The sequence below is a fragment of the Natator depressus genome, chromosome 4, assembly GCF_965152275.1.
Source record: "Natator depressus isolate rNatDep1 chromosome 4, rNatDep2.hap1, whole genome shotgun sequence".
In the NCBI taxonomy this organism is placed as follows: domain Eukaryota; kingdom Metazoa; phylum Chordata; order Testudines; family Cheloniidae; genus Natator; species Natator depressus.
The window spans coordinates 80,419,038-80,443,238 of NC_134237.1; the positions used below are offsets into that span (position 1 = coordinate 80,419,038).

A 24,201-nucleotide genomic window follows, 5' to 3' on the forward strand; every position below is an offset into this window, starting at 1 on the left:
TGAGTTATGTGATATTGAGTTGGAACTAGGCGGATCTGAAGTTGGCTAACTACTATAAAACTTAAATTGTTTCTACCTCCAACCCAAAACTTTTATTGGGTGTGAAAAAATAGCAGCTGGCATCAAGAACCATCTCCTGATCAAGCAAATCTCACATTTGATGCTATTAGTGTTTATCCATAGGCACAAAATTCACAGGTCAGGCTTGTCCATCAGGGACACATTTTGGTAACAATTGGGAAGCTTCTCCTATTCTAACATTGTAACTTAGCACTAATATATGAATAACTGTCAAAATATAGATGAAAAGAAGCAAGGTAATATATTACTGACATCATGAAACAAAAATACACCAATAACTGAACAAAGAGAGCTTACAAACTACACACACAAACAGAACATACTCTAAGGAGATAAACCAGTAAAGAAAGTGAACATTTGAAGGGTTTTTTCTCTCCTTCATGTTCAAAAGTTTTAGACCGATAACTCTCATTAACAGTAATTGAAGCCACATAAAAAAATCTTCATGCTTCTATTGCCATTAAAGAGACTGTGTGCAAATCTTTGTGAGAAGGTAGTAATATTTCAGCAACTGAGTAATTGATCAAAGCCTGCTCATCATCAAGAATAGAACTTTCAATGAAAACCAACTTTTCTCCCATCAGACAACATAACTTGTGATGGTTGCATAGACTGGGATGGAGGGGGGGTTCAAACACTTCTGAAAGGTTTGCAAGTGTTCATGACTAGGTGTAAGAAGCTGTAAAGAATCTTGGTTTCAGGTTATAGCTATAAAGATCTGAACCTGAACTGTATTGCAACGTGATGACATTTGCATCATTATAGCTTAATACAAGTGCTATCATGTTACAAAATCACCCAAGGAGTCTGCTCTATGACAAAAATCCATTTCTGCAGGGTGGGTGACAAAAGGAGGCCAGTCACACAAAGAAGACATTGGCTGACTCCTTCTCCTTGCACCCAAGGATGGACAGGGAGAGCACAGGGCTATTTTTGGCCAGCTGTGTTGTGGCCTCATGCAAACTGCCCTCTCATGCTGTTCTCATGGGTTCTCTTTTAGGGGACTGCAAGATCTTCCGGTCTTTGTCATAAAAAAAGATGTTCATACTGCAACATAACAGTCCGCTGAACATAACCCACGATGCTCAAATCTGTTCCAAGTTGCCAGACAAGTTTTGTTCTGGTTGATTTGCTGCCCAAACTCTGCCTGGCCATTCTCTAGATAATATAATGGTTAATTACTAGACTTGCGGAGTTTGGGATGCATGAAGGATATTTAAAACATCTTTGGAAATTAAGCCTTTTATGTCCTAGATTTTACACTTTGAATTTTATAGACTTAGTGTAAACCAGCAAGAGTGTTAAATGCCATAGTGTATCCTAAAAAATGTAAGAAATAAAGTTGTACAATGAAAATTTGGCAATGCAACTCTATCTTCAGAAAAAGACCAAGTATTAAATATGATTTCTGTGGGTGGGATGCATGATTTTTTAAAAAATGTATATTAAACTGTTTATTGGTTATTTTACCAAAGATTTACAAATTGTATTAACATACTTCTAGGCATGATGGAAAAACAAATCGTCCTTACCTTAGTGGAACTTAAATGGTGTATTCTATCACTAGAATAGCTTTGGGGTAATGGAGGATCAGGGTAGTCACCAGCACCTTTTGATGCATTCTTTTTGATGACTTCTACATAGGAAACAGGGAAGATGCCTTGTCTGTTGGTTCCTGGTATTTTACCTTCATACCAGTTTTGATCAACTCGCTTAAGAAGAATTACTCTGTCTCCCTGTAATGCATTATCAAAATTAATTATCAGTGGACAAGTGATAACTTTGTTTTCTGAATAGTTTATATTTTTATCTCAACATATCACAGTATTTTTCCATGGGGGTCCTTTATGGCCCTGGTCAGAGCCTTCAGAATCTCCCCTACTTTCCCATTAACTTCATATAATGCTATCGTTCCAGCAAGAGAGGGCCTGTGTTGGTCTATGAATGCCATTCCTATACCAGATACTAAACAACAATTGAGGTGTTCTGCTCAGTGGGTGTCTGAGTTCTGAATTCAAGCTCAGAACTTAGATGCCTATATGGCAGTATACTATTCTTCCACTAGACCACTGACCTGGCCCATTTCTGCAGTCAGTAATAGTGACTGTTGTATTAATTTAAATGTTTTGCTCCTCACATTGTTTGGTTTTGTATTTTTCTTGAAAATCCAGTAAAGATTAAGAAAAAGGCCATACTAACGTACGTCTCTCCTTATTAAGATTTTATGGACTCCTGTTTGTTTTATATAACATAGATTTTATCATGTCTCCTGCAGGACAACTTTTTTTCAATCCCCACCCTCCCATCTCGAAGTCCTCTTAGTTTAATGTGATTTTGTTTCTGTTGTTGATTTGTGAATACCATAAAAGCATCTCTAGTTGAACAAACAAAAGCCAGCTACTCTTTCATCAAAACCAGGCTATCAAGATACCAACTCCGGTGAATATAAAATCCAGGTGCGATAAACATGAATGTTTACAATGTTTATAAACAGAAGTTCACATTATAATGCTCATGTTTAATATTCACATTAACAAAATTAATCCTTCACTTCCGCCTTCCTGATTTTAGGGCATACTAAACATAGCATGGGCCTGATCCAGCAAGACTGAAGTAAATGGGTGCTGGATCAGTCCCTAAATCACCATCAATAAGGTCATGTCCTGGGCTCAGTCATATCAGAGGAAAAACAGATCAGTGTATTCCTTCCTACCAGATCATCTGGCATCAGCCTTTTTTCACCAGGAAAGTGTGAATGCGGCAGAATTGCCCTATGGATACAAATTCTTCTACGTGTTACCAGAACAAAATCTTGTTTTGTTTAAATAGTCCTAATGGCAAATGTTTTCAAGCCTGCATACCTAATGTTAAGCATCTGGATAAACAACTGATTTTCAGAGATACTGAGCACTCTTCAGCTCCCAGTCACTTATGGGTTATGAATATCACTATCATTTATTTTGGTTGCTAATCATGGCTTATGATACCTAGATTTAGGAACCAAAGTTTTAAATTTTACGTTTGTTTTACTAGTCAGTGTAGTAGATTTTACGTGGAAGGTGTTTTCATATCCATATTTTTGTAACCTTTGTTCTGTATATGAATAATGCCCTTTCATCACCAGATCATCTGGGGATTAAACATCTTATGATAAAGATGTATCACTTGGTGAAATACATTAATATTTAGTATCTTGCTATGCCTAATTTGGAATTATTCAATAAATATAGTTAGATTTGTAGATTTATGTTTAAGAATACCTACTGTATTTTAAATTACAATATGCTGTTGAACCAGCAAGAATTAGTATTACACTTAGAAAGAAAATATTAGTGTTAAATGCAAGAAGAAATAGTTCTTTAATTAGAAACTTGCACCAAATATCTTATAGCCATGATAATAGATTCCAAACAGCAGAAGTCTGTATTATAATAAAACCTCTTAAAATAATATCCAAGTGTGTGACAATAATATGAGATTAAAACTTGGAATTATGGAATAGTATTTATTTAATATATTGCTATGACATTCAGATTCCAGACAACCCAAAGGGAAACCAAGGTGTCTGAACCCCAAAGTATAAGCAACTGAACTGGTTGCATACAATGTTATTGTGTACAATTTTATGTCAAGTAAGATCTTTTATGAAAGCATGTAATGTTCTGAACTTGATGGTCATTAGGAGATATGTATACAGGTTATGTATATGTAGAACATGGTAACTGTAGCTAGGATGCATCACTTCACAACGGGGGGCGGGGGTGAAGCAATGAGGCAGGGAGGGGCACCTCTCAGGCTAATTGTTCACATGAAACTAGCTCCAAGCACCTAGCATTGTACAACCCAGGGAAAGACAATGGTAGTCTATTTAAGTTAATGGGAAGATACTGAAACTGAAAAAAAAAAAACCAGCCTTGGAAAACTCAGGCCATGTCTACACTACACTACAGGTCGACTTACTGCCACTGCAGTAATTACTGTGGTTTTTCCATGTCTACACTACCCTCCTTCTTTCAGTGGCACGTGTCCTCATCAGGAGCACTTGCACTGATTTAAGAGGAGCAGTGTGAGGAGCAGAGAACCCTGGCTGCAGCCAGGCTCCAGTTGGGAGTTCTGCAGGGAGCCCACAGCCTGGGCTCTCAGCACTGGGCAGGCGAGGATCCAGCTCTCAACAGCACTGGGGGTTCACAGCTGGAACATCCTTCCCTCATCCCCCATCCCTCACTTCTCTCTACCCCACCTTCCGCTCAGTTTCAAAACAGGAACCCTACCAGCAGTGAAACTGACATTCTTGTTAATTTCACAGCTCTGGCTGTCAGTCACTCTGAGAGCCAGCAGGCAATGCAAGTAACACAGTATCTATACAGACACTGCATTGCCTGAACTATCTTGACCTAAGCCTTATGCCTCTCCTGGAGGTGGATTTACTAGGGTGACATAGTGGGCGAGTGACAGCGGTGGGAGGAACATTGTAGTGTGTATGTTTACACAGTTAAGGTGCCTTACGTCAACTTAACTTCGTACTGTAGACAAGCCCTAAGGAAGAAGGGAGTTTCCCTGCACTTTATAACCATGAATTACCATAGTCTGAGAGAAAGAAGAAGTAAAAACAAACCCACCAATCCTGCAAATCCTGTCAGACAGTAAGGGGTTTGAAGTGAAAGCTATCCAGAAATGGAGGTCCAGCATCTAAGTGGGGAGCTGTCCATGAAACACTGGATCCCCTCTATGGCAGGGGGTATGCAGGGAAACTTCACAGAGTCAACAGGTAACTTGGAATTTAGCTAACATAGAAGTGCAAAGCCTGAGATTGTGTCTTCCTGTTTATTTTCTGTGTAACTTGTATTCGTTTGCTCTCCCTTACTATTTCATCTTTGAATCTGTGACTTTTCTATTAAATAAACTTTTTATTTTTACCCCAAGCAGGTCTCTGGTATGCAAACTGTGTGAAGTGTGTGCCAAAGTGAACTGATCACTGGGGGCAGGTTTTACTCCTTCAGAGGCGCCAAACAAGAGAGGAAAAGTCTGAGTACCTTGTAGTTAAGAACTCAGGGAGACAGATCTGCGGGGACTCGGGATTGGAAGTTGCTGAGGTCATCCTGCAAGAAGTAACTAGGCAGGTGGAAGCCAGGGCTGAGACCCATTTGTAGGCTGGCTGGTGATGTCAGGGTTCTGAGTCATAGCAGCACAGTATTAAGGAACCCAAAGTTATAAGGCAGGCTGTGACAGAACCCCTTACTGGTTTGGGTAATCCACAAAATGTCAGGGTGGCTTCCAAAAATGTCCATAGACAAGCCATCACAGTTTTAAAATCTCCTGTTATATACCCAAAACAGTGGGTGCACCTATAAAATTGCAGGCCCCACAATTGTGGTTGAAGGAAGAGGCAACTGAAAAATGTGTAGATGGGTAATTTACATGCAACTTGGGCAATTAGGCACCCAGTTACCTGATTTGTACATGCAACCTGATGTCTGCATGTGCAAATCAGGCAAGTACAACCTAATTACCTGTTTTGCATGACTACCACATTTACACCATTCACAAATGTAGTGACAGACACCTGGAGATATGAAGCAAAGAAGGTTAATTAAGTTCTCTGCAAATATCCCACCGCGAGTATTTTGCTTTGTGCGTAGCCCTTCTGTGATTTCAGAGTAGGTGAAACAATAGCATTTATGTTCAAGTTTTTAAGTTGTTTTATTTATAAACAGTTATTCAGTGTAGATGTTTTTCACTGAAGATAATTCTAGATGTTACCTTTCTCAATGATAGTTCCACATTTGTGTCTGCACTGAAATTATATTTGGCAATAGCTTCTCCGATATCTCCAACTTGTGCTGGAGGAGGTGGCCTGACAGGCTGTGCTTTTTCTGGGGGAGAAAGTTTCTGAAAGGAGAACATGAATTTTTTTGGCATTATTTCCATGTAATCTGTGCATCTATTTTAAAAACTAATCCCAGAAATTAAAACAACAGACCAACCTCAACATAAGAAATTGGGAAAATTCCAACTCTTCCATAGTGCTCTCCCTCATACCAGTTTTGATCTATTTTCCTGAGGATATAGACAGTATCTCCTTTCTTAAAAGACAGTTCCCTGTAACAGATTTATTGTAGTCAGAGCAGCTCAATCACAAATCTGAAAATGTCTAATTACTTCAGAAATTCCAGTGTTGTTTACACATGTAATTTAACAACAAATATCTGAGGAAGGAGCATTGTAGCAGTACTGCATATCCCAGTGGATAATATATAATAAAATAATTGTAAACTGCAAATTGGCACAAGCAGCAAAGTTTGGATTCAGAATCAGATCTGAATCTGAAACTTGGGGTATTTGGGTTTGGATTCTGGTTTTGGTCCATTAAAGAGATAGGCCTGATCTACATCATAGCCCCAAATACATGTGGATCTGCATGCAAGCTTGGTGTCTTCTGTCCCTCCTGTGCGGATGCTACTTCAGCTGCTGATCCATAGCTGGATAGGAGAGCCTTTAATGCTCCCTTTTATAAAAGCCGAAAGGTGCACATATTCCTCCCCTGTCTCCATGAATTACCCTCCCTGCCCCAGCAAGTTGGCTCAGGCACCCTCCTGCCCTGGCCCACTCAGCCCACTCTGCATGGTTCACTTGTGTAAAGGACAGGATATATGTTCTGTAAAAACAAACATTCAATTTACTGTGCATGAAGATTCAGCCAATAGCGATCTTTGTGTGAATTACTAATACAGGTGCACATAACAGTCCTTTAAATTTAGGTCAAAAAGGCACCAAAAGACATGATGAGAGATCTATGTCATTGTTTAAATGTAAAGGGTTGTTGTCAGGGTAGCTTTTGAATATCTTTTGATCTCAACTGTTTGTAATACTCTAAGAAATATGAACTTATTTTCCTTTCGCTACCAAATTTGTCTTCTCTTCTTTAAATACAAGTTCAAATTCTGTTTTCATTTACCCCAGATTAACTCAATAGCTTTAGTGGAGTTGTGTGACTATTAACAAGAGCAGAATTTGGTCTACTGTATTTTTTTTGTCCTGATTCTCACAGAATATACCCCTTTGAAATGGGTCTATGTTGAAAATCTTGAAGAAGATTTTCAAAGCTGGCTAGTGATTTTGGTTGGCTCAGTTTTTGGTGCCCAAATTGGCAAGTGCTTAGCACTTTCTGAGAATCAAGTCCCTTTAAAGTATCTCAAGTTGGACACCCAAAAATTCAATATCCAGGTATCCAATATCACTAGTGACTTTTGAAAATCTTGGCCATTGTCTTTTCTCCTATATTATCCCTCTACTTTTCCAAGCTCCACATCCCCTAACTTACTCCCCACACAATTCCAGATGCCCTTAAGTTTAAAGACCACAATGTAGGTGACATAATGTTGGCCCTTCATTTATGAAAAAAACTGAGATAAACACTGGGAATCTTATGGGACAACATGGATGATGGAATGTAGGTGCTCTTTTGGATCTTTTATAGTCTACAGGATAAAACTGTGTGCTGAGGATCCATAGCCACTCCCAGATTTGAACAAATATTATAAGTATTTCATCATTCAAATGTTTTAAACATGAAATGGCTTCTTACACAGCTTACTTATTCATGGGCTACTGCTCAGGCAGAGCAGAGTTCTGGGTAGCCTCTTTGAGGCTGGTACTCCCCAACAGAAATATACTGCTAACACTGTCACAATCTTTGACCCCTGGTTAGAACAGGTGAGATAGGTATTAAAAAGGTTGTCCTTGCATTCATACATACTCTTAACTAACCAACAAAACTTTAATACTTACTTAGAGGTCTGAGCCTTAAAGTCATATACAGCTCGTGCTGGCAGCCTCTGAAAAGCAGGCAAAGTGATTAGTACTAACATGTAATATTATCATATTATAAAAATAATGTTTAGCCTGTAAAAAAAATAAACCAAGATTTTCAAAGATGGGTGCCTAAAGGTTACACTTCTTTTAAATCCATATTCAAACACTTGCATATGTGGGTTTATTTTCAAAAGCATCCAGTACCCTCTGAAGTAAATGTGAGATGCTGAGTGCTCAGGACTTTTGAAAAGAAGACCACTTATTTAGGTGCCTAAAAATAGATGTAAGAACCTAACTTTAGGCAGACATTTTTACCTTCATATTTAAAGTTAGCAAACTCAGCATACTTCTGCAATGCTCTTCTTCTCCTCTAATCTTTTTTCATTAGAATAATCTTAAGGGTTGCTTGTAACATTAGTAGTTACCGTACATAGTTTCAGACTGAAATGTGATTTTCAATTTGATTAGGAAGGAATAGCAGAACATTGTTCCTGCCTATTTTAGGGAATGTGCCTATTTTCCCATTAATTAGTTAATTAGTTCATGCTGTGGCAATTTCTTTCAATCAAGGACAAGAACTAGACTCCTCTCTACTTCTCCCAATAGGAGCTACATAACAGTAGTGTTATGAAACCTAGGACCTAGTAGATCTAATCTCAAATCTCCTAGGTAATAACATTATATGCTACCATTAAACCAGCAGATTGGCCCAAAGCAAAGGTTCTTAAGCAATGGTCCAGGACCACTCATTTCCTAAGGAGCACTGATTGACACCCTGTAACCAACTCACCTTGTTCTTGGCTGCTAAATTACACAAAAAGGCAGTTTAAAATAAGTTAAATACTTTCTTACTACTAGTCTCCCATGTCGTGAGAGGGAGAGAACGTGGTCTGTCTCATTGTGAAGGAGAGGGTAGTCAGTCTGTGAACTCATGAGTGAGAGCGAAGATGATACATAATATACATTTCTCTATCAATGTGGCTCTATGAAAAAGTTGAACAACCTCTGGTCTAAAGACATTGTTTGCTTTATGAAAATTTACCCACCTCCATTGCAATGGGAGAAAAACCCTCAAAACAAAGTTTGGAAAGGTTCTTGGTTCTAGAACTAGAAAAGTTCTATAACAGACTAAATGATACGTTCCATACATACATTCCAAGGTCTTCCATTCCTTCTACTATGGTGGCATTTCATGCTGCCTTTATGCTTTCTCTCTCTTTTTAAGGTTTTAATATTTTTTTTGTCTGAAGCATAAGCAATAGCATAAGCAATCACTATATAATTACAACTATAATACCCAGCTGCTGAAGTGAAGAAACAGATTGACAGAGCCAGAAGAGTACCCAGAAGTTACCTACTACAGGACAGGCCCAACGAAGAAAATAACAGAACGCCACTAGCCATCACCTTCAGCCCCCAACTAAACCCTCTTCAACGCATCATCAAGGATCTACAACCTATCCTGAAGGACGACCCATCACTCTCACAGATCTTGGGAGATAGGCCAATCCTTGCTTACAGAAGCAAATACTCACCAGCAACCACATACCACACAACAGAACCACTAACCCAGAAACCTATCCTTGCAACAAAGCCCGTTGCCAACTGTGTCCACATATCTATTCAGGGGACACCATCATAGGGCCTAATCACATCAGCCACACTATCAGAGGCTCGTTCACCTGCACATCTACCAATGTGATATATGCCATCATGTGCCAGCAATGCCCCTCTGCCACGTCCATTGGCCAAACTGGACAGTCTCTACATAAAAGAATAAATGGACACAAATCAGACGTCAAGAATTATAACATTCAAAAACCAGTCGGAGAACACTTCAATCTCTTTGCTCACTCGATTACAGACCTAAATGTGGCAATCCTTCAACAAAAAAACTTCAGAAACAGACTCCAATGAGAGACAGCTGAATTGGAATTAATTTGCAAACTGGATACAATTAGGCTTGAATAAAGACTGGGAGTGGATGGGTCATTACACAAAGTAAAACTATTTTTCCATGTTTATTCCACCTCTGCTATTCCTCAGATATTCTTGTCAACTACTGGAAATGGCCCACCTTGATTATCACTACAAACAGGTTCCCCCCCCCCCCACCGCTCTCTTGCTGGTAATAGCTCACCTTACCTGATCACTCTCCTTACAGTGTGTATGGTAACACCCATTGTTTCATGTTCTCTGTGTATATAAATCTCCCCACTGTATTTTCCACTGAATGCATCCGATGAAGTGAGCTGTAGCTCACGAAAGCTTATGCTCAAATAAATTGGTTAGTCTCTAAGGTGCCACAAGTCCTCCTTTTCTTTTTGCGGATACAGACTAACACGGCTGCTACTCTGAAACCTATATAATTAGAATAATCAATCAAAATATTTTGCCATAGAAATTAGGGACAGTGCTCAAAGTACTCAAACAGACTCTTACATAGTAAAAAATATAAGTGATTTTGGAGCAGAAATCATCTTCCTGGTGGTCCTAAAACCACCTGAGACAGTTACTCAGGATATTAGCCTGCATAGTCATTGGTTTTCATCAGAGCCTTCACAGTTAGAACTGCCATTTTCCTCTAGAATAGATTATTGTCCCATCTGCCATCTCTCAGCCCTTTCTGACATAAAATATCAGCAGACCCCCTGCAGGAGTGTCCTGGTCCATTTAAACGTCAGCAGAAAATACAATTTCATCTTAATGTTTAACATTGGTTTAATCTCTTAAAGTACTAATCATTAAATGTTGTTCTTCATGCAACATTAAAAACAATTTCTATTACCCTCTCTTAATGACTGGTTGTCTAACTGCTCCTATGATCGTCATCGTTACAGTTTCTTAGCATCACACAAAACTTTATTTTGTAAATGTTATTGGATTGCCTCATAAATTCTCTTTTGGCTTTGGATGCTGCTCAGTTATTCATTCCTGTTTAACTACCTCTCTGTCTGGAATTCCTCTTCTCTCCCGTGGAGTACATCGACCCACATCAGTCAAAGCAGAAGAATAGCTCCCAGGAGACTCCTGGTCTACTGCAAATAAAATGTCATTGCATAAATCTCAAGTCGGAAGCAAGTTAATTCTGCTACATTTATTTAAAGGGAAACTACACCTAAAAATGTAGAGCTTGGGTCTATTCATCCCCCTTTAACAGAAAAATTACATGACATAAATTATTATTAAAATATCCTTTTTAAAGAAAAAAACAAAGACACAAATGTTCATCTGACCCATAGTAGAGATGGAGTATAGTTCCTGCACTATCAACATAAACAAATACATCTTGGGTGCAAATGGAGGACCCAATATGTATAACCTGGAAAAGCAACAGTGGGTACTGTACACCTTACCTAAACATCATAAACTATACATCTAATGGAGCAACTGGAGGAAGGGAAATCTGATCAGTCTACTGAGAATTCAGAAGGGTTCAAGAAACATGTCTTAGTGATAACAATGTAAACATATAATTACATGCATGGACAGTGTTTAAAGCATGCCACAATGAGAGAAAGATGAACAAGATTTTTTTCTGCAATATGGATTTCCCTTTTACCTGAGGCATTCATTAGGTTGCACATGGAGAATTAAGTCTGTTATTGTCATAAAATAACTCTTTATGTTAAGATATGGACTATAAATCATTACTCACCAGGCTGAGTGGCATATTTGCTGTAAAGCACAGTTTGCTATTGTCATTATGTGCATATTTGTTTTAATAAATTTTGAAAAAATAAAATAATATGAAGAGTTCTTAAATGAAAGTCTTGCACTCAATATGGTCCTGTGGGCTGCTTGTATGAAATTAAAATAAAGGGAATTATTTCAAGGCTACTGAAATTTTGGGGATTAAATGAACCATCTCCCCTTACTCATGAGAGTTCCTCTACTGTATTTTCCTAGTGCCACATTGACATCTGCTAGTGAAGAGAACAATAATAATGTTTGCTTCTCTTTTCTCAGTTCACATGATCCGTTCCTACCCAGCCTATCCCTCTGTCAAGAAGTACTACTGGGAACACAGAACTGAAAGCATTTAATTCATCACTTTGGGGTCAAACTTCTTTGACTCTTACAGAAAAAACAGAGATCTCAATGCTCTCTGGTATACTGCACTCTAAAAAGCATAGAACTGAGGTGACTGATGGAGGTTTGTAGAGCAGTGATGGGGAGTGGAAAAGTGTATTAATTGCTTATCGTAAGTTTGCTAACAGCAGCAGGTACGTTGTGGCCACAATTCCGGAAAGCCCTTAAACATGTATAAGTGCTTTCCTGGATTAGGGCCTATGTTACCTGCACAGGCATACAGTCTCCAGGTGTTGGGATATATGCACTATATCTTTAAAACTGTAGTAGTAAGCCACGTAGGAAGGGTGCTGGGAAGGTTCTGGGCAGAAACTCTGCAGTGGAGCAGAGCAAACTGCATCTTAAGGAATAACATAGTTTAGTTTATTTCACTAAAGCTCCTTGTTCTAAGTTATAAGAAGGCCTTCTATGATTCTTTATGGCATGACACCAGAGACCCCGGCACAGGTGTTCTCTTCCCTTCCTTTCAGTGCAGCTGTGCCTCACAGAAACACAACTGGTCCCACAATATATAGCATGGAACGAAGCACATATTAGCATAATGCTTTGGTTATTATCGGCTTGGGTATGAGGCCAATGGAATATCCTGCTAACATGCACTGTATACTATATATTAAGGAACTGAGTGTCACTGCAATATTTCCATCTTCATCATATCAGGTCCTGCATTGTCACCGAAGCCATTATACACAATGGTTATTTTTTAAGTGTGAATTTCCTATCTGTTAAGGTTTGGATTGGTGGTCATTTTATTTAAGCAACCCTAGCAGTTACACAAAATAGCTTTTCTGTGTTGGAACTGCACACGTCTATCAGTATTAGTGGGACTTTCTATCCAGTCCATACAATGGGCACTAAACTGTCCTTGAGTCACCTTTGTGTATGTGTGAATGCGTGTGTCTGAAGGGGGAGCAAAGCAGTAGTAGCCAATGGGAGGTTTACTGAGCCATTCTACCTGGGCAGGGAAAATGGCTGGAGGGGTTAGAGGTGGCAGGCTCAGCAGTTACTTGTTACTGCTGCTCCAAAATGGAGTGGTGTGCGCTCTGTAAGGGCCAAGCTGCTGGAGGGCTGATCGTACCTCCAGGGGCTGAAGACACCCTTATAGTGGGTTAGTCAGTTGTCAGCCAATATGTTCTCCTGTTCCTGCCCTGGTATTCTAGGGTGCTTCCTGTCCCCTCTTCACCTATATCACATGTATGAAAGACAAGCTATAATTTAAATCTATAAATATTATGAGGGAGGGGAGAGACAATATTTGGTAGGTCATGTTTGATATGAGATCCTGTTGACTAGGGCAGGATTCTAAATGGGGACTGAAACACTATGGAGAGACTGTACTTTGCTGCTTCTCAGAGCAAGGAGAACAGTACATGCTTGCTAGCTGGCTGGGCTGCTGGACATGCCCCTCTCACTGCAGTCCACGTCCCATTGCAGATATGATGGATGGACAAGAGGGCTAGCTGTGATACCTCCTACTGCTCTCGAGTCCTGGGGAGAGATCCCGCTCTCCCTACCCTTGCACATCAGCACAGCAAAGGGCAGGATTTTGCTGATAATCCGAAGTGTAGAATTTCAATATCAATACATTCTGAAAAGTGCATTTCAAATAAAATGTATAGATCAGCTAAAAATAATGTGGATTGCAAAAATACAGGACACACACTGGTAGAGTTCCCGAGATCATTATTTCTAGAAGAAAACCTGTTTGGGGCTCTATTTGAAAAATAGGGACAGATTGTGCTCTCACTTACTTCACTGTAAATCTGGGGTAAACCCAGTGACGTCAAAGGAGTTACTTCCAATTTTTGCAAATACAAATGAGAGCTGAATCTAAAGCCTTTTATACACATTTCTGGTTCTTTTTATGATGACTCATTGTGATTCAATGCCAGTAAATAATTAAAGATATTTCAAAACCATAACTGATGAAACTAATGATGTTTTGCAAGCGAGGTTTTATTGACTCCATTGTGTATTTTATTTAACTCATTAAGATAACACAGCAGCAGCCTTGCAGAATTCACTTGATATTTTTTGGCAAATGTGGCACTAGCAAAAATTTCAGCACAGGACAAGAACGTTAAAGAAAAAATAAGAGGAGTAAACTCCACAATTGATATAAAATTCATAGATTTCCCCCTTCTTCAGTTACATGATTTCAGGAAAAGCCTTATAAAGCGATCATCATAATAACTGAAGAGACACCTTTAAAGAGGGTATGTCTAAACCCAGAATTCTTTGGCAGTCCATTTTGACATTCTTACCTTGAGTAGTCTGATCACTTTCTAAAATAAAAAACTCAGGTTTGAAATGTCTTTACAAAAGACATTCAACTCTCGGAGTCTGCCAGTAGATACATCTGTGCACACATGCTATTACAGTGTTTTGCTTACTGTGACAATCACGGTCAGTCAAACTTTTAAAAATATTTTAAACTCAAGCAATGATTAAAAAAAAAGAGAGAGAGAGAGAGAACTGGAACAATAAACTCCTCATGGTATGAATTTAAAAACAGGATCCCTGTCAAGAGAGATCATTTTCTACTCGTATTCACCTTGACAGTATCCTTCAAGTTTTGATTATTTTTTGTTTTCTGTTTGCCATTTCGAAGGGATAGTGTCTCTCTCAAAATTTAATGGAGACATTTTACATTCAATAATTTTGCTGCCATGGAAATTGCAAAGTGTATCATTTGAGCAGTGGAAATGGAACCTTCACTATAAATAGACTGGAGGTCTATTCACAAAAAAGTTGCATTGCTCAAAGGTAGCATAATTTTGTGACAGAACTGAATACAATTTTATAAAATGGACAGAATTCATTATAAAACATTCAGATTTTCATCTGTTGTACATAAAAATATTGTTAGTATGACATTATTTCTTACTATTATTAATGTGCAGTGCACATTTGTTATTATAAACAAAATGGAAGAGCTGCTCCATTTTTTTCCCCAGTGGTCATCACATTATGATGCATATATTTATTATACTGTGAAGCCCTTTAATTATCAGAAAACCCTTTGTCCTTGTAAGGCTCCAATTATTGAAAAAAGGGATTCTCCCTTAATTTTTGTATTTTACTGCATTATATTACTTTGCTGTATTGATCACCGAAGTGTAAAATAATGCTGTCACCATTTTATAACCAGATTACTACATTGTTGTGGATAGACACTCTATCCATTTTATATTATTTATCACATATAGTTATGTAAAAATAATACCCTTTCATCATGCCTTTTATATGGTAAACACTTATTCTAAACTGCATAAATAAATACTCAAAAATGAAATGACAAAGGGTTGGAAATGAAAGGAACAAGGGTGGATGATTCAATCACAAGAATAAAGGAAAGGAAGGTAATCCACCTTGGAAACACAGTGCACTATCATTGTCTTGCTTGTTGTTGTTGGTTGTATCCATGTCCTGAAAAGAGGCACTAAGAGGTAGTCTTCCACAATCATTTTGGTACAGTGGACAATGAATGGCACCATCTTGAGGCAGTGGATGAAAAGGCTGGTGCATGGGACTTTTTCTAAGAGTTTTAAGTGATGAATTCCTTTCAGGTATGTCTGGAAGCAATTCAGTAATAAGTCTGTGTAATATACTGTTGTCGGGCAAGCTTCCCCTTCTCTTTTCTGCTTTAATTTGGTCACAGATATCTTTAAGAGCAGAATCTAGTGCGTTGAACACAGATGATTTACATTTAGTCTTCTCAGACTGTTTTTTAGGGGCTGAACTTTTTTTCCTCCGGAAAGGCACTGGACTGACTAGGAATGCTATCTTAGAGAGGCCAGATTCTGCTTCTTGTCTCCTTGGATCTTCAGTACTTTCCTGTTTAGCCCTTTCATGTTTTAACATGGTCGTGAAGCGGGTGTAGGATGCTGGGCATCGCCCCTTGCAGGAGCTGATGAGATGCTTGTGGTGGTGGTGGTGATGGTGGTGATGATGGTGATGGTGGCCTGATCCGTAAAAACTCTCAGAAGATGTAAAGGAAAAGTGGTCAAAGTCACTTTCACTACAAAAGGATGAACCTTCTATCTGGATAAAGTCACTGAGGTCTGAGACCACTCCATCTTGATCACTGTCAGAAAACTCCAGATGTGATCTTTGTGGGTCATCACTGGTCACTTCAATATGAATTGGCACCAGAGTTTTAGGCTTGCAGTTGCGTTGTACTTGAATGGCGTGTCTACCTTGATTTTCCTCCTCCAACAGGGACTCGATAGAAAATCGCCGCTTTGAACATAAGCCATTTTTAGGAGGCTCTAGTGTTACTGTTGATAATGTTTCATCACCTAAATTCGGCATTGATTTTGATTTTTGAATTAATTTTTCAAATTCAGATATCCTGGTAGGCACCATGTCCCTGGGCACCTCTTCAGTAGAAGACTCTCTCCAGCCCTGAAGGATGCCTTTGTGCTGTTCTTTTTCATACTGTAATATTCTGGACTTTACAGAACAAATCACCTCAGAATTCATCAAGTCCTTGCGATTGATGCGGTGCATCTTCTTGTACATTTTTAGGAACCCTGGGGTATCATGTGCAGATCTATGACGAATTCTTGACCGACTAGTACCGTGGCTCTCAGGAACATATGGGGAGGCCCAGGTCAATGAGCAATTGCCTTTGGAATCCTCCTCGCAAATGAGAGATACCATACTTTCAGACTTGGCCTGTGCATCAGGGAAGCTATCATGATCATCTGTTAACAGATCATCACAGCTACGAGATTTCCGCTTAGGAGAGGCAGTTTCTTCTGTGCTGCTCCAGACTTCTGCGTTCTGACGAGTCATTTGCCAGCCATTCTTATAATGGATTGCCCTTCTTGAATCACTTGGAACAGCCAAATGCTGTCTATAAGTGCTACAATAATCTAATTCATTTGAAGTGTTGTGGTTGTACACTGAATAACTGAAAAGGGATGGATACACTTGGCTAATATCTCCACCTTTATAATCCATTGAGCAGCATGGTAAAAAAGAGACATTGCCAGAAATTAACAGGTTCAAAAAGGTGGAAATAATGTCAGTAAATATTAGAAAGAACAGAAAAGAGAAAGCAGTTACTGTATCTAATCTAGCAATCAAGTACAGCATACACATTGCTAAAGATTAGAAGAGAAAAGCAAATAATCCATGCTAAACAATTACTTAATTTTCCAACTGTAAAAATTTACTTTATATAATTTAAACATCAGAAAGGATTCAGTGCCATACGTTTCTATTAATAATAAAACACATTTAAATACTAGAGTGTTAAGACAGTGCACATCTTTACATTAAAAGTGCCACATATAAAAAGGTACCATTGGTTCTGAAGCTGGTAGAAAGACAATACAACTACAAAAGATGTAGAGATGGGGCCAAACCAAAAGTCTGGATCTGAAGACACCCTACTTCTGGGAAAGCATGAATCCAGAGGCAGAACTGAACTTTGTCTCAGGCCCATCTCAGGGACAGGAACCATAATCTATTGTTTGTACAGCACCTACCACTGTGGCTTTCAGTCTGGTCTGGCCTTTAGGTACTACCAAAATATAGATGTTAAAGAATAACATCAAAAACAAATGCGAAAAATGAGCAAATGTAAATTTATGTTTGACAAAAAGTTCCTGTTGTACACTTGGATTTTGACTTTTGCACACAGTTGTGTTTGGTCCAGGGAAAACAATGTTGTGTATGCAAACCGTTTACCGCAGCTGCATATTTAACTAAGATGACTAAGAAAAATCTCTGTATAGGAATGGATGGGAGATTTCTTGTCTCTCAGGTAGCATATGTGTGGTAAAACGATGTGATGAATGGATCTTGAATGGACTAGGAAGGAACACTACAACAGCATAATATGTGAACAATGCAGCAGCCTCATTAGACACATTTCTCTGTGTACTTGTGGGTATGTTTCCTGCAGAAAGCCTCCCAAAGTTCCAACCATTTTTCCTTTTATTTCCCCTACTTAGCTGACTGTCCTTCTGAGTGAAGCTGGATATGGCTGTCTCTGTAACCCATCAGTGTTGCTCCCCAGCTGGCTGCCAGGTTCACTCTGCAGTGCTCTTGCCCAAGTAATGAACTGATCTTGAATCCCAAATGTGGGCAATCCACATGACACTATGTCACAACTACCTTGAGATGCTAACCTGCTCTTAAGTTTTCTGATGTGCATTAAGGTTACTTGTCCTGCAAAAGGTTCACTGTATTAACAACTTAAATGTAGAACTCCACAGTGCAACTTCATAACTCATGCCTTGTTAGAAAACCTGCTTCTTTGCTATTAAGAGCAGCCTCTCTGTAACAATGGCTCCTACTTACTCAACACATCTTATTCAACACATCTACATCCCTATTTGCTGTAGGTAAAATGTTTTTACTATTTTTTACTCCTCTTACACTCACAAGACCAACAGAAGAAATGTGCTGGATTCTACTTCACTTGCATTATTAGCAGAAATGATAGCTAAATTCCAAATGAGATATTTTCAAAATGCCCAAGGACTTATAAATAAAAGTCAATGGAATTTGTGCACCTAGATGGTATAGGTGCTTTTGAAAATCTCTCCCCAAGCTGAAAGGCCAGTCATTTACACCCATGAAACCACAATGAAGGAAATGGGTTTACACAGGTGTCACTGGGGGCATAATCTAAAAACACTAGAGTGCATTGCACTGGTGTAATTGAAGATATAATTTAGCCTGCAGAATCTGGGGATGATGTGCAAGAACCAAAGAATTCAACTTGTTTTTCAGATACATGGTTGAATTTTCAGGGCTGAAAGTTAGAAAAGCCATACTTTTACTTCTAACCTGAGCACATTTGATCTTGAAGTCACTGAGAGTCAAGTCAGAGTCACTTTTCACAACGGAAATGCTACAAAATTCAGTTCAGGATACAGATTTCAAAGAGCCCATAGTCTGGGTTGGTCAAATTTGAACAAAACAGAAATCACCTGCAAAATTAAAATCTGGATCTGGATTTCAAACATTTGCAGAGTTCAGGATGTTTGGATCTAGGGTTTTGGTTCAGACTTCTCTCCACTCATTATTTTTACCTAAAATACATTAACTTCATATGCCTTTTAAAGAGACAATCTGAAATGATACGTTGATCAAAAATCTTATAACACACTTTTTACTTGAAAGAGTATTTGACTTCAAGAAATGTAATATTTTAGTAGGTTATCATTTATTTATGAGAGAATGGAATATAGTGTTGCTCCAGGCTGGATACCCATATAAATAATACTCAATTTTGTGGAAAATGCTCTACAGTGATCCATCCCGCAATACAGAGAATACTCATACCTTAATGCTTGCTGTGATTAGCTATGCTTGTTTTCCTATTACTCATCCTCCAACATCTTCCCTACTATTTGTTTGCCTTGTCCACTTGTTATGTTCTGTTGTAACCTAAGCTGTAAGCGCTTATGGGCTTTTACAAGTTTATACAGTGCCTAGCACAATGAGGCTCTGATTGGAAATGTTAGCCACTACTATAATGCAAATAAATGAAAAATAATAAGAGGATCATGGGGGAGGTACAGAACTATATATGCACTCCCAATGTAAAAAATCACTAATACCTTGAAACCTTTTGTCTTACTTTAAAGAAACAAAACCCGTTTGCAGGTAAGAAATACTAGACATATAAGAAGGAGAGGTTTGAGTGACTGGCAATTAAAAAAGAATCATCTTACATAAAAATCAGAAACTATATGGGTTGTATCTTACCCACTAACTTGAATTTTTGACAAAATCCATCATCTCATTTCATACTGGGGCACTTTCTTTTTTGAATTAGATTCCTAGAACTTATCAGCTGCCAAGAATCAGATGTAGGTTTGAAGGAGGAAAGGAAAGTTTTAAGGATTTATTTGCATGGCAGTGATCTTTAATGCTGTTTCTCTTACTTCACGTTCTGGGCATACTAGAAGAGTTTTAAAAATTACAAATAATCTCGTAAGTGCTGGCAAGAAACCAATGTATGAAATGTAATTTTATGAAATTATGTAAAATTTTACAAATCACATTCTTTTTTGACTGATTTTCTTTGAATACATATAGAGTAGATACTACATAGGAAAAATAAATCCAGGTTTGAATCAGCCTGAAATAATAGAGTCAAGAACGAACAGGTTAGCCTTTCATTAGAAACTAAAGGCTGTTCTTTTTTCTTCAGTGAACTGTGTCTGAGCAACAGCATATAGTACCTGGCAGTTATTACTAACATTTAATACCGTATGCAATAAGAACTCAGTATTAACAAGGTTATTGTCTGTTCGCAAATCTGCTTGTCTCTTACCTTTTGCTCTTGATGGAGAAGAAGGAGAAGAGCTAGTTAAAGGTTTTCTAAGGGTAGTGTATGTGCCCTGCATATCTGCATGGCCCAGGCTAGTCCTGTTTGCATTTTGATCACTGTGCACCCTCTGATGACTTACAGCAGGCTCCGACTTCCTCCTTTTTCTGTAGTCACTTGCAGAACTAAAGAAATAATCAATATTAGTGCCAGTCTAAACCCTGTGAGCAGGGCTCATTTGAATACTTTCTCTTCAGGGATCAATAAGCAGGCCCCTTAGCTGTGACCCACTTAACAGTTCCAACACTGCGTGAATGAATAGACTAAAAATATATGAAGACACTGTTCGCAGCTCCCCCAAGAACTGCATACTTTGCAGAATGAAGCCCCATTTGTACTAAAGCTGACAAAAAAATGAAAATCTATTTTCAGGAAAAATTTCAGAATTTTGAAGCCATTTCATCTTTAAAGGTTTTGAAAAGGTCTGTCCCCTTCTTTTGTTTATCCAAAATTTTTCACTTTCTTCCCTGATATTTTTTATCTAAAACTTTATCAACATGATCAAAATGTTTACTGAGACATTTCCATAAACATTTTCAAGGTTATTTTAAGAGACTCTACATTACATTTTCTGTGAACAAACTTTCAACATTGTTGACAAATTTTTGCACAAAAGGCCATGTTTTGACTGAAGGACTTTGTTTAAAAAATTTCAGTCTCTAGTTTTGGTAGTTTGCTTCTTCCCAGGCTTTGCTGCTCTGCCAGGGGGAAGGGCAGCTTTGCCCCCACAGCATCTCTTGGTGCTGGGAGGCTGCCCTGTGTGCTGTAGGTGGCACAACAGCTATGTCCACTCTCTGACCGCAACCCAGTCCTTCATCTTATACAATGGTGGAAATGTTAGCTTTCAACAGGGGATGTGGGTGTATGTCCCTTGATTCCGTCCAAAGAAAGCTCCTCCCTCTGCTGTATGTTGCTGGGCATGTTGGCTTGCTCTGGCCTCACTCGGTGTCTCTCTTTGTCCCCACCCCCTTGCATTGTCCCACCCTTGGTTTGCAATGCCTGTTCAGAATCAGTAAGCAGAGGACTGAACTGCTGTTGGCACTAAAGCAGCCGTAGGCAGTTCCTGGGCTGTGTAAGTGACTCTGGCCTTGCTTGGGATAACTGTCTAAGACAGCCTCTAGGCTTCAGCACCTGCAAATGACCAGTCCCCATGCTACACAGGCTTGAGGTGACCAAATTTCCCAAAGGGAAAACAGGATACCATGTGGTGCAGGCTTGAGCTCTTCCCACTGCCCCTCCCTTTCAAGGGAATGGCACAAGCCCCTTACCCAAGACCCCCTGCCTGTGGGTGCAGGACGGGGTGCAGGCAGGGCCTGTCAATCAGCGACGCACATACTAGATAGGGTGACTGTATTTCCCAACGGCTGGGGCCACCAGCTGAGCTCTGCCTGCTCTCCCCTCCCCCTTCCCCCGTGTGAGGCTGGGGCTGGCGCCACTGCTCGCCTGAGCTCTGCCTCCCCCCTCCAGTGATGACTGGCATTGCCGCTAGTCCATTCCCACCCCACACGTTCCTCCACAACCCACTTTTTTGACAAAAGTGGACATTTGTCCCGTTGGCTCTTGCCAACTGATCAATTCGGCAAAAGCCAACGGGACAAATGTCCACTTTTGCCAAAAAAGTCGGGACGGCCGGGACAGGGCTTAAAAAAGGGACTGTCCCGGCCAAAACAGGACATATGGTCACCCTACACAGGCTCCTTGCCTGAACTGTGCTCTTTGCCCTATCACTCTCCCCCATGATATGTTCCAAGCCCTGTAGCCACCCTTCACTTTTGCTGCTAGCAATGAGGAGCACCAAGGTGCAGTGATTGCAGCAGCAGTAATCAAGGTTCCCATGTGAATAGCACAATCCTGCCCTGCCAGGAAAGCTTCAGGTTTCAGAGCCAGTGACTTGAGGCTGGAACAGATGGCCAGGTACATGGAGCTGAGTACAGCTACAGCCAGCAAAACTTTCCCGGGCTGAATGCTGGGAAGGGATGAGGGGATTGCGGAGTTCCTTTAGGTCAGGAGCAGTGGTAAGGACATGAGACGTTATCATCCACAAGAGATGTCATGTTATCATCATCTTCCACACGAGCCTTAGACCCAGTGCAGACCTGTCGTCACCTCACATCTTTGCTCTTTCCTACACATTTTGGCAAGCCCTCTATATATTTGGTCTCTATGGTGTGGCTACACTAGAAAAATTTGCTGGCATAGCTATCTCATTTGGGAGTGTGAAAAAAAAATATCCCACACTCCACTCACATAGCTACACCGGCAAAAACTCTAATGTAGACGCAGTTATACTGGCAAAAAAGTCCTTTTATCCATGTGCCTTATTCTGCTCAGGGAACTGGTTTAAACTATACTATCAAAAGAACTCTTTTGCTGGACTAAGCTGTGTCTACACTAGGGGGGTTTGCCAGTATAGTTGTCCAGTATACTTATACTGGCAAAGCCATTTTAAGTATAGACAAGGCTTAGAAAGATGAGCTGTGATACAGGAAATAAAGAGCAGTCATGGGGTAGGCCTAAGAAAGGACAGATTAGAGGAAACCCTTGAAAAAGGTCAGTAGAAAAGAATGGGATCTCATGCACTCAAGAGCACAGGGATCTTGTTTCGGGATCCAGTGTCACCGCCTAAATAGACAAATGTATCAAACAGCCACAGATTGTTTTGCATGATGAGGAGAAAGTTAATTTAAGATGTTGCAGGGTTATTCTTTTTTCATTTTTAAATTAGGTAATAGATTTAATTTAAGGGTTAACACAAGTAGGTGTTGTGAAATACAGGAGTTTTAAAGAGGGATTTGAATGAAGAGAGTCTGGTACTTTTGCACACTGGGATGGGAGTTCCAAGCACAAAAACGAGAATAGGAGAATGATATGAAGATAGAAGTGAGGTTGGATGCTTGGGTGAAGGAAAGAAGAGGTGTAATAAAAAATGAGCGCAAAGATGTTGGGAGAGGTTGAGTACTATATGCAGTGCATTGAAAATGAGGGATAGAGGCTACACATTAATACAGATGGTGAGGGATGCCAGTGGAGGGGTTTGAAGGATTGGGTGACATTCTGAATAGCAGGCAATATCTCCTTCTAAAACAAAAGAAAGAACTGCAAATCTCAAGAGAACCCACACTCAATATTTTGTCATTATCTCATATGTGGGATGCTGTAGGCTGGATCCCAAGAAGTGCTATGCAAGTGAAGAGTGCTCTCAACTCCCATTGACTTCAGGATGCTCAACAGGCCTCTAGCCTCTGTGAGACTGATCAGCTTGTCTACTGCAAGGACACATCATGTTTCTTACCTAGAAGGTCTGTCCAGGCCTTTGTCTGGAGAAGGGTGATATAAGGAGGTCTGTGAAAACAAATAGGTCAATCTGTTAAACTTTTGCACTGGAAAAAAGTGTGACATTTTCCACGGATATTGTCTGGGAACATTCATTAAATTAGTGACCCAATGATGAGCCCCATAAAAATCAGACTATCATGATTAATGTCCTATGCACTGCAGACTACAGGTTCAATGATATTTCACAAGAGAATTTATACTGTTTTTAAAAGAGCTCCATAAAATTTCAGTTATATCTTTCCATTTAAAATACCAATGCAGGACTTTCTATTTGCTTTTGCATAATTTGCTACATTGTGGTTGAGATTGATTAAAAGTGGAAATATATAAAATCTAAAAAGAAAATTTTCATCTGCATATAAAAACCCACAGAATTTCCTCCAATTACTCACCGAAGTATCAGTGTCAATTAAAGCTGGAAACTCTTCGTAAATGTAGCTGAAAGAGCCATCATTTGCTGGCTGTTCTAAATTAATTTTAAGAACCGTTCTTTTCACAAAGGCCTAATGCCTTTTCATTGCTTT

General features: G+C 39.4%; 1 protein-coding gene across 14 annotated transcripts in view; it reads right to left on the reverse strand.

Moving 5' to 3' along the window:
* The window catches only part of SORBS2 (sorbin and SH3 domain containing 2), a 279,268-nt gene that overhangs the window by 22,442 nt on the left and 232,625 nt on the right, over positions 1 to 24,201 (reverse strand). For 10 of the 14 annotated variants that reach the window (XM_074951273.1, XM_074951271.1, XM_074951274.1 and 7 more), the window contains 8 exons: positions 23,634 to 23,683; positions 20,288 to 20,466; positions 15,357 to 16,940; positions 10,840 to 10,931; positions 7,870 to 7,916; positions 6,066 to 6,180; positions 5,842 to 5,970; positions 1,614 to 1,817 (listed from right to left, as the gene is read on the reverse strand). In XM_074951273.1, the coding sequence (XP_074807374.1) occupies positions 1,614 to 1,817; positions 5,842 to 5,970; positions 6,066 to 6,180; positions 7,870 to 7,916; positions 10,840 to 10,931; positions 15,357 to 16,940; positions 20,288 to 20,466; positions 23,634 to 23,683 (2,400 nt within the window). The remainder of the gene's footprint in view (positions 1 to 1,613; positions 1,818 to 5,841; positions 5,971 to 6,065; positions 6,181 to 7,869; positions 7,917 to 10,839; positions 10,932 to 15,356; positions 16,941 to 20,287; positions 20,467 to 23,633; positions 23,684 to 24,201) is intronic. The other 4 variants (XM_074951279.1, XM_074951276.1, XM_074951284.1 and 1 more) reach the window with 2 other exon arrangements.